Below are 13,325 nucleotides of genomic sequence, written 5' to 3'. Positions count from 1 at the left end.
ATCTTAAAAGATGCACTGTGCCAGGGACAACCTATATGAGAGAAAATCAGCGTTGTTAAAATCTTTTTAAAATTATTCAATATTTTCCACAATTCAAGATTTCTTAAAAAATATAGCCTATATAGCCAAAGTATAAAATATGGTTAAAGTGATTAAACTGATAGTTATATTAACAAATTTAGCTTGGGACCCCCAGGGACTCCCTCAAGGACCCCTGGGGTCGCTGGACCCCACCTTAAGAACCACTGATGTAGGCCTATACGTGTTCAAAATCAATAGTGTGAAATATGTGTTGTTATGGACCCATACAAGTCCTTTCCCTAACTCTATAACACTGCAGATTGTATGTGTGTTGGTCCGGGGGAAAGAATGTGTGGCAATAATCCATCTCTTGCTACAACCAGCAGGACAATTTAATTAATTGTCTTCTAATTTCCACCTGCTGTAGTTAAGTCTGTGACTATGACTAGACTAGATTTTTCATTTTAGTGCTCATGGTGTTCTGATTACAAATTCGATCCCCATTATGGGATTGAAATATTGTAAGTCAAATATTTAAACAAATATTCACAAACATGTGGAAAAAATGTGGGAAGTTACTTCCTTGGCGTACTGGTCTGGCAGCGTGCATAAGAAATCTGGCAATGATGAGTCCTACTGTTTTGAGATTCGCCCTGGACTCATAGACACAAAGATATGAGGTATCATATAGGTACGGTAAAAGTAAACAGAAATTGTACAAATATACAAAGAAAAATCACATCTGTTTGAAGTGAGGGGCGCTCTTATCATCATATATCATCACATTCTGGCCAATAACAATAATATTGGCGTCCTCACTTTTCTGTCCTCACTTTTACGTACATTGCTCAGCCAATGACACCATCACTATGTGGTGCTCAGCCAATGAAATCATCACTATGGGGTTCACACAAACACACAAAGCTGTGCATAGGAGGGGCTAGCGCCCCTCAAAAATTACTCACAATGACCTATAAGAATAATCAAAATATATAATGTACTATGGCCAAAATAGGTCATATTTAATAATCTTCTCCTCAAAAAAGGTTTAAAAGTAGTGGAAATAGCCGATCTACAGCCGATCTGGAAATAGTAGAGCTTGTAGATCTGCTATTTCCACTATTCTTTGAAAAATGTATGATCATTTTTCAACATGGAAACGATCATGCCGATTATGCAAAACAATTGCATTCATCTCCAATAATTGTGATTAGGCAATGTTATAATTGTGACAATGTATCAGCTCCTTTACATTGGATGAGGCATTGGACGAGACAAAATTTGTTTCGTCCAATGCCTCATCCAATGTACCAATTAAAAGGTACCATTTAAGGGACTTGTGTTCATCAAGAAGAACGCTTAGCAGGTGTCCTGTGTGCAGTGCACCACTGACGGTGGTGTGTCTGTGTATTGTAGAGGAGAGAGAGCACTCTGTGACTTTATGGAAGCGTCAGCCATTCTGTATTGTGTTTCATTATAATTCCCTTGTACTTTTAGTACATTTTTTCCTTTTTTTACAGTTGGAAGCTGTCAATGCACTTGTCAGTGAAGTGTCTGCTCTTGTGCATTGCTTTGTCACAAGTATGCAGTGATAAATTGCATTGTCTTGAAACCGTGATGGAAGTGTTGGATTGTTGGATCTGGCCGGGCTGGATCCGCGGAGGTCGAGGGACCGTCCTGGCTGTCATAATTGACATTTTAGTAATTTGTTCTTGTTATCAAACCTTACTTGTTCATGTTTTATTCATATTTTCATCTATTTGTGTATTTCTCTACATACACTTTGTCAGACCAGTGGAGAATCCTACAAACTATAACACAAATAAAAACGAGAGTGTAGGTCCAGGACAAAATACAAAGTCAGGAAGCCTCACTATTTTCTTGCTTGATAAAGCCTTGTTTGATACATTTCAGGTTCTTCCTGAAACAGTTCACCGTTCTTTTAATTGGTTCAACAGACTCTCTCCATTTAGACAAGATGGGAATTGGTTTCTCTGGCCAGTTGTTTCAGCACTGTTATTGCTTCTTTTTTAATTCAGTAGACGATGACAAAGTCAAAGTCAATATTTCTAACGACCTATTGGACGTGTCCACAGAAATTCCGTTTTTTAACACGTACAGTTTTTGGAACAAATTAAATTGTGATATAAGAATAATACCCAATAATCATTATGGACAGTGGTTCTCAACCTGTGGATTCTGCACCCCATATTATATTATCTATTTATATATATTTACCTTTTTAATGCCTACAAGAAAAGAAAGAAAAGAAAAAAAGACCAATTTTTAAATAATAATATAAGAAAGAAGCAAAACTTGAAAATGAAAATAGCTGATCTATAATTAAGCCTCGTTGCTATTTTCACAATATTTATCTGTGGAACCGAACAAAACAAAATGCAATGCCTCAACTCCTACATTCCTTATTAGGGTGGGGGTCCCCAGTTTAAATATGATTATTTTGTGGGGGTCACGGCCTGAAAAGGCTGAGAACCTCTGAACTAGGATGAATTGGCCTGTGGAATGCATGCCCTAATATGGTCATCATCACCTCAACCAATCAACCAATCAAAGTATGATTATACTTTCATGACATTCCCTAGTCTAAGCATTCATACATTACAGAAGATGATTTGTTGGTTTTGCTTATTGGTGTTAAAACAAATAGGCCTACTTTCTGTCCATATTACCACACAAGATGCTAGAGAGGTGTAGGAGCCAAAACATGTAACATAACACCACATTGTTGTTTTCAGATGGGAACCTTGTATGTCCACAACTGTTACTTTTTCAGGAAATGTAAAAGAAGAAAACCTGTATACCAATGGATCCAATGTAGTTATTATTTTGTCACAATATCCTGTTAATACTTTACATTGGTTCAATAATAATAGAACCAAAAGACACACTTAAGAACTTTCATAAAGAAATTTAAAATAGCAAAAGAAATAGCCAATCTGCAATGTGAACTTCTTTGCTACAGCTTGTGTGTGACGCTGTAGTAGCGTATTAATTTACGGAAATATGGAGGTACAAGGTTTCTGCCGGACAGACACGATATGGTTTATGTACTTGCAAGGTAAAGGGGAAAACAAGGGTGTGTGTATACTGTATATATACACTGTACACACAAGGCCAACAGGACACAGGTGAACATGGTGGTAACTGGCAACACAGGACAGGCTGAGAGGAACGAGCAGGTGGGAAAGAATGTGGTTGTGGCTAGAGGAGAGAGGCAGAGACAGGGCGCATCCAGACAGGAGATTCACAGAGATACCAAATGCCGCGAGTGGCAGGAGTCTCTTCTTGGTTTTTAGACAGCTGGTAGATGGAAAATGAAGCTCGCGTGGATGGGGGGGCACTCTCTACTACTGTAGATTGGGCATGCTCGCACCTCTGCCTCCTAGTCCATGCAGCTTCTTGGTCTTGTTGATGTTGAGAGCAAGGTTGTTCTTACAGCATAGTGTCAGGGATCTGACCATTTCCCTGAATCTATGCCCATTTTCTTTCTTCCTATAATTGGTCCTCATTATTAGATGGAAACATTTCTGTGTACTTCTCAAAGGTGGGGTGTAGACAGTTTACTAATGGCCTACCGATGACATTATCAGTGGTAAGATTTTAAACTATTTTTTTTTATTGATGCAAGATCATTATTTTAGCATGCTAATTTTCCAGGAAGAGAAAGTCTTGACCTGTGTTCCATCAGGATGATTATTCGTTGGTCTTGAGACGTCTGAATGGCATATATGAAGGTATTTGAAATCTTTAATTTTCTTGATGTCAATGCTGTTATTAATGGAGCACATGGGTGCATGAGCCAAGTCTACATTCAGAATCAGAATTTATTTATCTGCACAGATGGAAAAACAACAACCTGTAGAAATGATAAACACTTCTGGAAACAAATAGTCCTTGCATGTGTAAGTGCCATCATCATCTACTCTACTATAACCACAGTATATCCTCTGAACTGTTTTCATGGAGACTGCACATAAAAGCCACTCTTGGGGACTTGGTCCTTTCTGTCCACATATTTGCTGGCAGAATGTGCAAGATCCTGGTTCACTCCTTACGTTTTGGCTTTTTCCCCACTTGTTTTTCCTCCCACATTTCTCTTTGATGAAAGAAGGAGAATTGTCAATTTAGCAAAGTTCCAGGGCCTGGCCAACAGCCTCAGCTGAAGGTCCCACTATCCACAACCATCTGTCTATACTCTATATGTTTCCCTTCATCCTGTTCTGTATACCCACTCAATCAGTTTTCTGTCCTTGATTCCTTGCCTGCATCTCTCTTGTTCTCTCTCTGTCATATTTCCCTCATTGATCACAGTGCCAATGTGATCTGAAATACTTTCTATTGAAAGGTTAATAATATAGAACTAGTCCATACCCGACGATGTGTACAGCCAAACATGCAGATGTTTGTGTTATGCGGCACACTCGGTATGCATCGTTAAAGTTTTGGAGAGTGATTTAATCCTGTTGCTGTACGTGTGGTCATTTAGTGGAATCGTTGCCACCCACAACCATGTGCAGTTTAAGAGCCAGTATGTTGTGTATTTGTTGTGGGATGAATTACACAGCACAATTACATGCTGCTTAAATAAAATTCTATAAGTGAGGCAGGATTCCAGCTTTGTCCTACTCTTTCAACTTCCTAAGAGTTGAAACAAAGTCAACTATGAAATCATCTCATCCATAACAGTTTCCGGATATCAGTAGAGTAGTTTTTTATGATTTGTACTTGTATGGCTCTAGAGAGACTGTGTACCAATTTGCGTGATGTTTGGACAAAATCTGTAGGTGTACTGTCCAAAAAATGTTTTGCACAAAGCGGCCTCCTGGTGGCGCTATAAGAGTCCAATGTGAAACCCTTGGGGCAGAGGCTCAGCTGTGGCATTCAGGGAGTGTGTGTGTGCACACTGCAGAGTATGGCTGCAATCAAGCCAACGAGAGATTAGCTGTCCACAGACGGACACACACATGGACGGACGGACGGACGGACGGACGGACGGAGTGCAAAACATACTCTCTCCCCATGCCTTCAGCCTGGTGGAGACAATTACACAGAAGCATACAGCAGTCCATCCCAGCCCCAATTCCAGATATTGAGTCCACCGATAGTACTTCTCCAAAGATGTTTAGAGCTCGCCCAGAGCCGGGAACGATATCAGAGTCCTGATACATGCATGTGGTAATTAAGGTAATGTCCCCATGTCACATTTGTCCGTCCTATTCAGCAGCCTGTATGACAGTCGCTCAGAAGCGGCCAATTGTTCCAGTGAGGCATCCCAGAGGGGCGGTGCAGGTGCCGATGGGTTTTTCCAGTCCTTAACCAACAGCCTCCTACCTGACATGATAGCAGTTTGTATCCATTCTCCTGCAAGGTCTTCTTAAAATTGTCAGTCTACCTCAGCCATGGTGAAAACATGCTAGACTTTGGTGACACACAACCAGGAGCTCCCTAGTGAACCTGTTGTACTGCAGGGGACTTCATTAGGAAGTCCACTGCACCTGGGTTTCATACTTCTTCTTCTGACACACTGACAAATCATCAGGAATGGGGAGCTGGATATCGCTGATGTTTTATCTGAATTTAAAAAGGAATTGGGCTGAGCTCCTGCTATGCTTTGCTTCTGAATGCTTTCATCTCTGTAGACACTGACCAAACACTGAGCTGCTAACTAACGCAGACACTGGAGAACCTTTGACCTTTCACTTCTACCTTATGAGTGTTACATGGATTGTTTCTTCACACTTCTTCTTTATGTCATTTTTGTTCCTCAACCTCTAATCAAATGTCAGATTTGATTCACTTTCTTGAACCATGGACTGTAGCAATGTTGCTTTACCGAAGTGCCAATGCAAGATTCTCTAGTAATTGTCCTGCCTTGTCTTGGTTATAATGCAGTGTTATCCATACTGTACAAGGCAGCCCTTAGGGATTGACGGAGTGTTTGCTTGGGGGTTGGAGGAAACATGGAGGAGGAGAGACTAGGGGGGGGGGGGGGGGGGGGGGGGGGGGGGGGGGGGGGGGTGGAGTCATCTTTTCTTTTTTTCCTTTCCATTTATCTCCCTGGGGCATCTTGTTTACCTGTAATGCTTCTTTGCCATGGTGCTCTACCTTTCCTATGCCATTCATTCACTCACACATTACATATCCATCATGTAGTTTGACTCACCACTTGTGAGTACTGAGTACTGCATGGTTAGATAAGATGAGTGGTTCTCAAAAAATTTCATGTCAATGCTTTTGTGTCATGGACTCGCACATGAGACATTTAGTCACCATTATTCAAAAATCACACCCGTGTGAAGTGAGGGTCACTCTTATTATCATACACAATCATAAACTTTTGATGTCATCACATTTCTGCCCTCACTTTTACCTTCAATATGTACTTTGCTCAGCCAATCAAATCATCGCTATGGGGTGATCAGCCAATCACAAGTCAATGTTTGTGTTCACACAGACCCGGAAAGCTGGGCATAGGAGGCCCATTAAAAATAGCCGATCTAGCTTGTAGCTATTTTTGAATAGCCAAAACATTAAATAGGATTAAACCGTTTCCCATTTTGTTGGAGACCCGCTCAAGGACCCCTGGGTTTCCCCAGACCAGACCCCTCACCCCACTGTGAGAACAAGTGGCTCAGACTAACAGTGAAAGCACATTTACTTTATTTGTTTATTTAGAAGGGACAATGTCATGTCTGTTGTTATCGCCAGGCTGTGATTATTTACTTGGTGGTCTTTGGCCTGTCACACGTAGCATGGTGTCACCAGAGACTTTGGTGTCACACACTTCAGTACTACAGCATCTGTACCCTCATTAATCTAGACTAGTGCTCCATTGCTATGGCAACAGTCATGGGGAGAAAATGGAGACCATCACTCAACTAAACGCATTTTTCCAGTTCAGTTGCATATTTATAAATAGCTTGTGGTTTGGTGGTCGTTGCCGTTTGTATAATACTATAGACATATTGTTACTATACTATTGTATCGTTTGTTTTGACACCGTTTGTTTTACATGATCGATGTTGTAAGATGATAAGAGCGCCCCTCACTTCACACGGGTGTGATTTTAGTTTGTTAAGACAAACATTAGTTTTAATGTTTGTTCAGAAAACACACATTAAAACTGTATATAAGAGGGGCTAGCGGCCCTCAACTACTCGAACCTTATACCCCTATTCTAGGGGAAGTATTTGCCAAAAATAGAAATATAAAATATTAAAGTATTGAGGGTTTAAGTGGTTATGTACATGAACAAAAAGTATTAATTGACCCAACACTTATGAGTCTATGAAGCCATCTATGAAAACGTTTCATCTGCAATTCAATACAACATCTTGTCCCTGCTTCATCTCTCTCTCGCATCTGCATCTCCAATTCTGTTCCATGTTGCTAAATATATTACTTTTTGCTGATCCATTGTGACGCCAGCTGATTGCCCATGGGTCTGATTATTACTTAGCTCCATTCAGTATGCCCATTCTCCTGAATCCTGGCACATATTAGTGATGGCCTATTGTGCTGGCCTGTGGTTCCGGCAGCTTGTGTGGATGCATGGGCCCAGCCTTTAGTGAATTCAAGATGGTAATCAGAGATACTGATGCATGGAGACAGACGGTGGGCTGGATTGATGCATAATGCAGCACCTGTTCAATCTGCAAGTACGTGTATAATATAGTGAAGTGAAGATGCCCAAATTAAAAAAAGTTATTGGCATAGCACATGTATGCTGATGAGTGTTGTTTTGATGTACATTTAAGCTATATCCTGTACATTTTAATTAGATAACTAATCCAAAGTTATGACCTGTCAAACTCAAGATGCCTGACACTTCCAGAGGCAGAGTGATGTTCTTTGACTCCTTCTTCCACTGTTCATTTCTCATCCGCCTGCCTTATGTCTCCCTTTCCGCCAGGACTGTCACTACGTTGTTATTGATCCCTCGTCATGGAGGCTCAGCCTGGTGCACAGCGGGAGCTCATCAACAGCGCCACATCCAACATATATGACAACTGAGAGGTTGCCATGGAAACAGACGGCTACACCTCCGGTCCAGCCACGGGCGACTGGGCTGGGACGATGGCTGACCTCGGAGGAACGGGTCTCCTCGGGGAACCGGGCACTGCGGGTGGCCCATCCGGTGGCACCGCCGCCATGTGGCAGGGCCAGGGTGTGCCGTATTCTCTGGGCTTCCAGGTGTCGCTCACTGCCTTCCTCATGCTGGAGCTTGTGCTCGGCTTCAGCAGCAACTTGACCGTGCTGGTTCTCTACTGGTCCCAGTCCAGCCTAGTGGACTCAGTCAGCAACATGGTGACCGTCAACCTGCATGTGCTGGACGTGGCGGTGTGCCTGCTGTGTCTACCCCTCACCGTCGTGGTTGTGCTGCTGCCCCCGGGACCCAACCTAGCTCTGCTGTGCTGCTGCCACGAGGCCTGCATCACCTTCGCCAGTATTGCCACCGCCATCAACGTCCTCGTCATCAGCTTCGACCGCTACGACATCTCGGTGCGGCCGGCCAACCGGCTGCTGACGATGCGCCGAGCTGCGCTCCTCCTGACTGCCGTTTGGATCACCTCTGTGGGGGCGTTTTTCATCCCGTTCATTGAGGTGGAGTTTTTCAGTGGAGACGAAGAAGGTGAAAATGAAAGCAGGCTGACGACGCGCTACTCTTCGTCGTCCCCTGGGATTAGTGCCACCCTGGTGCCCGCCTTGCGTAACCGGACCCTGCTATGTGTGGGTGGGCAAGGCTACCACACAGGACTTGGTATGTACTACCACCTTATTCTGCAGGTGCCGCTCTTCTTTACCACTGCGGTGGTGATGCTCTTCACCTACTCCAGAATACTGAGGGCTCTGAACATCCGGATTGGCTCTCAAATGAAAAAGAGCCAGCGATTCAGGGGCCCCTCCTGCAGAGGGCAGCATAAGAGGCAGAGAAGGAAAGCTGCGCCCGGCACGCTAGAGAGTGGCGAGGCAGGAGAGGAGCGTTGTACCACCGATGGCTCCAAGCAGCTCAGCCATCCTCCTCTCATTCCATCACCTTCCCCCACTCCAACAGAAGCCACGCCTCCAGCCCTGTCATCCTCCACTCCTTTGGTACCCTCCAACGTGGGTGCTGCCACCCCCATGCTGGCCACTGTGGGGGTCCAGGCCTCCAACGTGGGTGCTGCCACCCCCATGCTGGCCACTGTGGGGGTCCAGGCCTCCGTGTCTGCCATCATTGCCCTGCGCCGAGCTGTGCGGCGCCACCGGGATCGGCGCGAACGCCAGCGCAGGGTTTTCAGGATGTCCCTCCTCATTATCTCCTCATTCCTTGTCTGCTGGGCTCCTTTATCTGTGACCAATGTTCTGATCCTGGGTGTGGGACCCAGCGATGGCCTGGTCAGCCTGCGTCTCTGGTTCCTGGCCCTGGCTTACGGCACCACTGTATCCCACCCCTTGCTCTATGCATTTACTCGTCAGAAGCTGCGCCGTGCCCTTCGTGCCAAGGTGAAGAAGAGGGTGGTGTCCCTGCTACAAGTGGACACATCACCAAGGGGCGCTGTCATTCACAATTCCTGGGTGGACAACAGAAAGGGTGAGCAGCAGGTGCAACTTGAAGCCAGTGAGGCTACTGACCGCTGCCTGGCAGAGGCCCTGTGAGCCTGGCGTAGAGTCTGGACACAACCGTTAGCGGTTACTGGACAGGTGTCATAGGTCCATTATGACATTTTCTGGGTGTATGTAAGGTGAGAAATAGCATTTGACCTCTGGTAAATACTTTAATGTTTAATTTAACCAGCAGCTGAACACAGTCACCTTATATTCCCCATGCAACAGTAAACGCAGAATGCATTGTCGTCGCCTGAGTGCGTATGCAACAAAGTCGGATATATTGGCTTTTTATGACAAGGAAATAAAGCGGTTGAGCTTTTCCGTACCCGAGTGTACAGTAGGTATAGGCAGGTGTGTACTGTGTAGTGTCAACAATACCGAAACAAAAATAACCTGGCTTAACCTGGCTGTGAACAGTCTTCACTTAGTTGAAATACTTTGTATTTTTTTAATATTATTTTTACTATAATTTGAGTGTACAATAAGAACGTTTTAAATGATAACGATAAGAACGTTATCAATTAAGTCAACCACAACAAATACTATCACAAGTGTAGGCCTACATAACGTCAAAGACAGAATAATATATGAGTTGTGTACAATGTTACTGATGATCACACACACTGATAGAAGTGTTTACATACTGTAACTATTCAAATAATGCACCCAGGCAGCTTCTACAGCACACACTGAAATGTGGTGTAAGGGCCGTGTCCACAGAAAGATTGTTTGAGTGGAGGAGCACATTGGATACCATTATGGATGGAGAAAATCATGTCTGTATCGGACGATGTTGGCCTTAAAATGTAATATCTGTATCGAACCAATATCAAAATAATATGAATTAATGTTAATGTTTAGCCGATATTTTATGTTTGAATGTGAAGCTGAACAAGCCTATTGTGACGATGAAGGCTGCAGATTCAATCAGTGTTTTCTGGGAAGCTTTCAAAAGGGTCAACAAGTCTGAATATTTTTAAAATAAAGCTACTACATTCAAGCTGTTTATGTTGGGATATGGGCCAACATTTAACTTAACGGTGCATCCCGAGTTTTGGAATAAAAAGTCATTGATTTTTTATTTTTGTGTTTATTTGCCTTTTTCAGAAAGGCCATAATTCTAACTTGTTTTTATACAGATATTTGACATCTGTAAATATTGGTTGTCGACCATGACAGCAATGTTGACATTGGCATCGGACAGAAATGTCCCATCGGTGCATGCCCAGATACCATAATGTCAAGAGCATTTCTTACTAATCGTCAAACCTATCAAACCTATATGTGCACAAATAGCATAACTGAAATAACAGTAAACTTGGGACTTCTCAAGCTTGTGGTAAGAATTCAAAGTCTGGTTGTAAATGACCGACGTAAAAGCACATCCCCAACACAAATTTGGGCAGGTGCTGAGAATAAAATGAAGAAAACCCTCACACAATGAGGGCTCCAAAATCCAAATGAGACAGATGCTTTTATTGCATGTTTCGAGCACATCTTCCTCAGACTGCAACTGGCAAGCAGTACATATAATCATGGTCATACCATGTGGCAGGCTGAAGCAACTCATTTAGAATGCAATTAGAATTATATGGAAGTTCTAAATGCCCATGTTTAAAACTGGCAGTGAGCTGGCAGTATAGGCTATGTTCTGTTCTTTGTAAAACATTATGTGATGTACATGCTGTATATACGGAATATACAAACAATATCTTAAAGGTAGGCTAAGTGATGTTAATAAATAACTATATTCAGAGGGTTATCATAATAGTATATTTAAATATTTATATATTTCAGACTTCGTCAGTTGCACTTCCCAAATTGAAGCAGATAAATGGATATACTCTCTCCTGATTGATTGAAAATGTGCAAACCACCTGAACATGTATTTGTTTAACCCATTCTGACCTGAGATCAGATTCATACGAGGTTTCCACTGGACACACACTGGTCTGATGAACCCATTCTGACCTGAGATCAGATTCTAAAAAATGTCAGTCGTTCTTCGAATTTTTCAAAAATAGCAGACCTACAAGCTCGTATCGCGCCACTCGGTGGCGCGATATGAGCTTGTAGATCTGCTATTTTTCAATAGGTAAAGCATAACATGATGCTAACACCAAAATGGGTGCCCGGTCAGAATGGGTTAATAAAGAGCTAGAGAGCTGGAATCGTTGCTGAAAAAACATTCTATAGCAATGAATACTATCAGAATATATATCTAACTTTTAACAAATTTGTTTCTGTTTTGACCAAAAATATCACTTCCCCTACCTTTAACACTGCTATTAATTGGTTTTGATGTGCTTTATAGTATATTGGACATTAACCAACCCTAGCATCCTTAATTCGGGGCATATGTCATAATAGGCAAATATCCTGCGAAAATAGGCGAACATTCTGTAAAAATTGCTGATCTACAGCTCCAACGCATCATTTTGTGAGCTTGTTAATAGGATTAATGTTTGCTGTTGACTTTGTACAATCTGTTGTTATATTCAGTGCTCCAATGCTATATGACAAACCTTTCACACAGATTGAATGTGTTGCTGAATAATCACACATTTTTAATATGAATATAACCCCTCCAATTGTTATATACTTTCTTCCATAGTGTTGTGAATGTCGCACATTGGAAAAAATAAATTTAATTAAAATGAAATATTAACCGTTTTTGATTTTACTGATGGTAGATATAGTGCCTTTTGCCCCCGGGGCCCGAAGACTTACGTAAGTTTGAGCTTTTGTGACAGTGTTTTTGTCCATAACGAATTGGGCCAAAGAAGAAACCTGCTGTGAGTGATGTTGCTGTGGCCCCGTCTGAAATCGCATACTAACATAGACCTACACAAAATAACTTCATTGAATTAAACTAATGTTCAGTACCTTCTCTATGCATTGAACTGAATTGAAATGGCTTGTATTTCTGCTAATACACTGTACTGTGGGAAAACGTGTATAGGATTTGTACTGTGTAGGAGGCAGGAGCTTCAAACCGCTGCAGTATAGATGAACTAAAGTCATATGTGTGGGTTGCAGCCCTGGAGCAAATGCACTGCTGCAACACTTACAGTACACATCTCCAGTAAAATAAGGCTATATAGAAATTAAAATTAAATGAATGATACAGAGATCTCCATATATGGGCATAAAAGGGACACATACAGCCAGATGGGTACAACGGATATTGCATAATTGGTGGGGAATTATGCATTTCTCTGCATGGAGGGTGGAGACACTCAGACAAATTGGATGACCGGATTTTAGACACAAGTCCTAGTCTGAAGACATTATGCTTAACTAGCAGTTAAGGCTGGAACAGTCAGGACTCTGCAGGAATAGTTATGATTACTGGTAAGTGAACCAGATGACAGAGAACAAGTTCCAGACAATGGAAAAGAAAGAGAGGAAGATTACTGCGAGACCTTTGTAGGCCCAAGTGATGTTTGAGGGGATATACAGCTTGTCCCCACACGTCTCAATAATTGCCATTGACAATGAAAAGAGAAATGAGGTCAAATGCCCACCAAATGTGACGTAAATTTGTGGCAACAAAAACATTAAATGCCATTGACAATGAAGGGGAAATTTACGTCATATGTAGACAAGCAAATCGGCTAACCAATCACATAAATTCAGTTCATGAGATGTACAGTATGATGATGTACTGTATATTGAAGAGCATCCCCCCC

General features: G+C 42.3%; 1 protein-coding gene across 1 annotated transcript; it reads left to right on the top strand.

Annotated features, from left to right (window-relative positions):
• Positions 1–8,064: 8,064 nt before the first annotated feature.
• LOC308321971 (G-protein coupled receptor 22-like) lies at positions 8,065–9,681 on the top strand (the record flags this gene model as incomplete). The annotated part of the gene is made up of 1 exon (XM_080773126.1): positions 8,065–9,681. The coding sequence occupies one exon, from the start codon at positions 8,065–8,067 to the stop codon at positions 9,679–9,681; it is 1,617 nt and encodes a 538-aa protein (XP_080629252.1).
• Between the last annotated feature and the right edge of the window lie 3,644 nt (positions 9,682–13,325).

Source organism: Protomyctophum bolini (genome assembly GCF_963924005.1).
Source record: "Protomyctophum bolini genome assembly, chromosome: 2".
Lineage (NCBI taxonomy): Eukaryota > Metazoa > Chordata > Actinopteri > Myctophiformes > Myctophidae > Protomyctophum > Protomyctophum bolini.
Note: the sequence above shows the minus strand (reverse complement) of the source record. Positions and strands in the feature narration are given on the sequence as shown.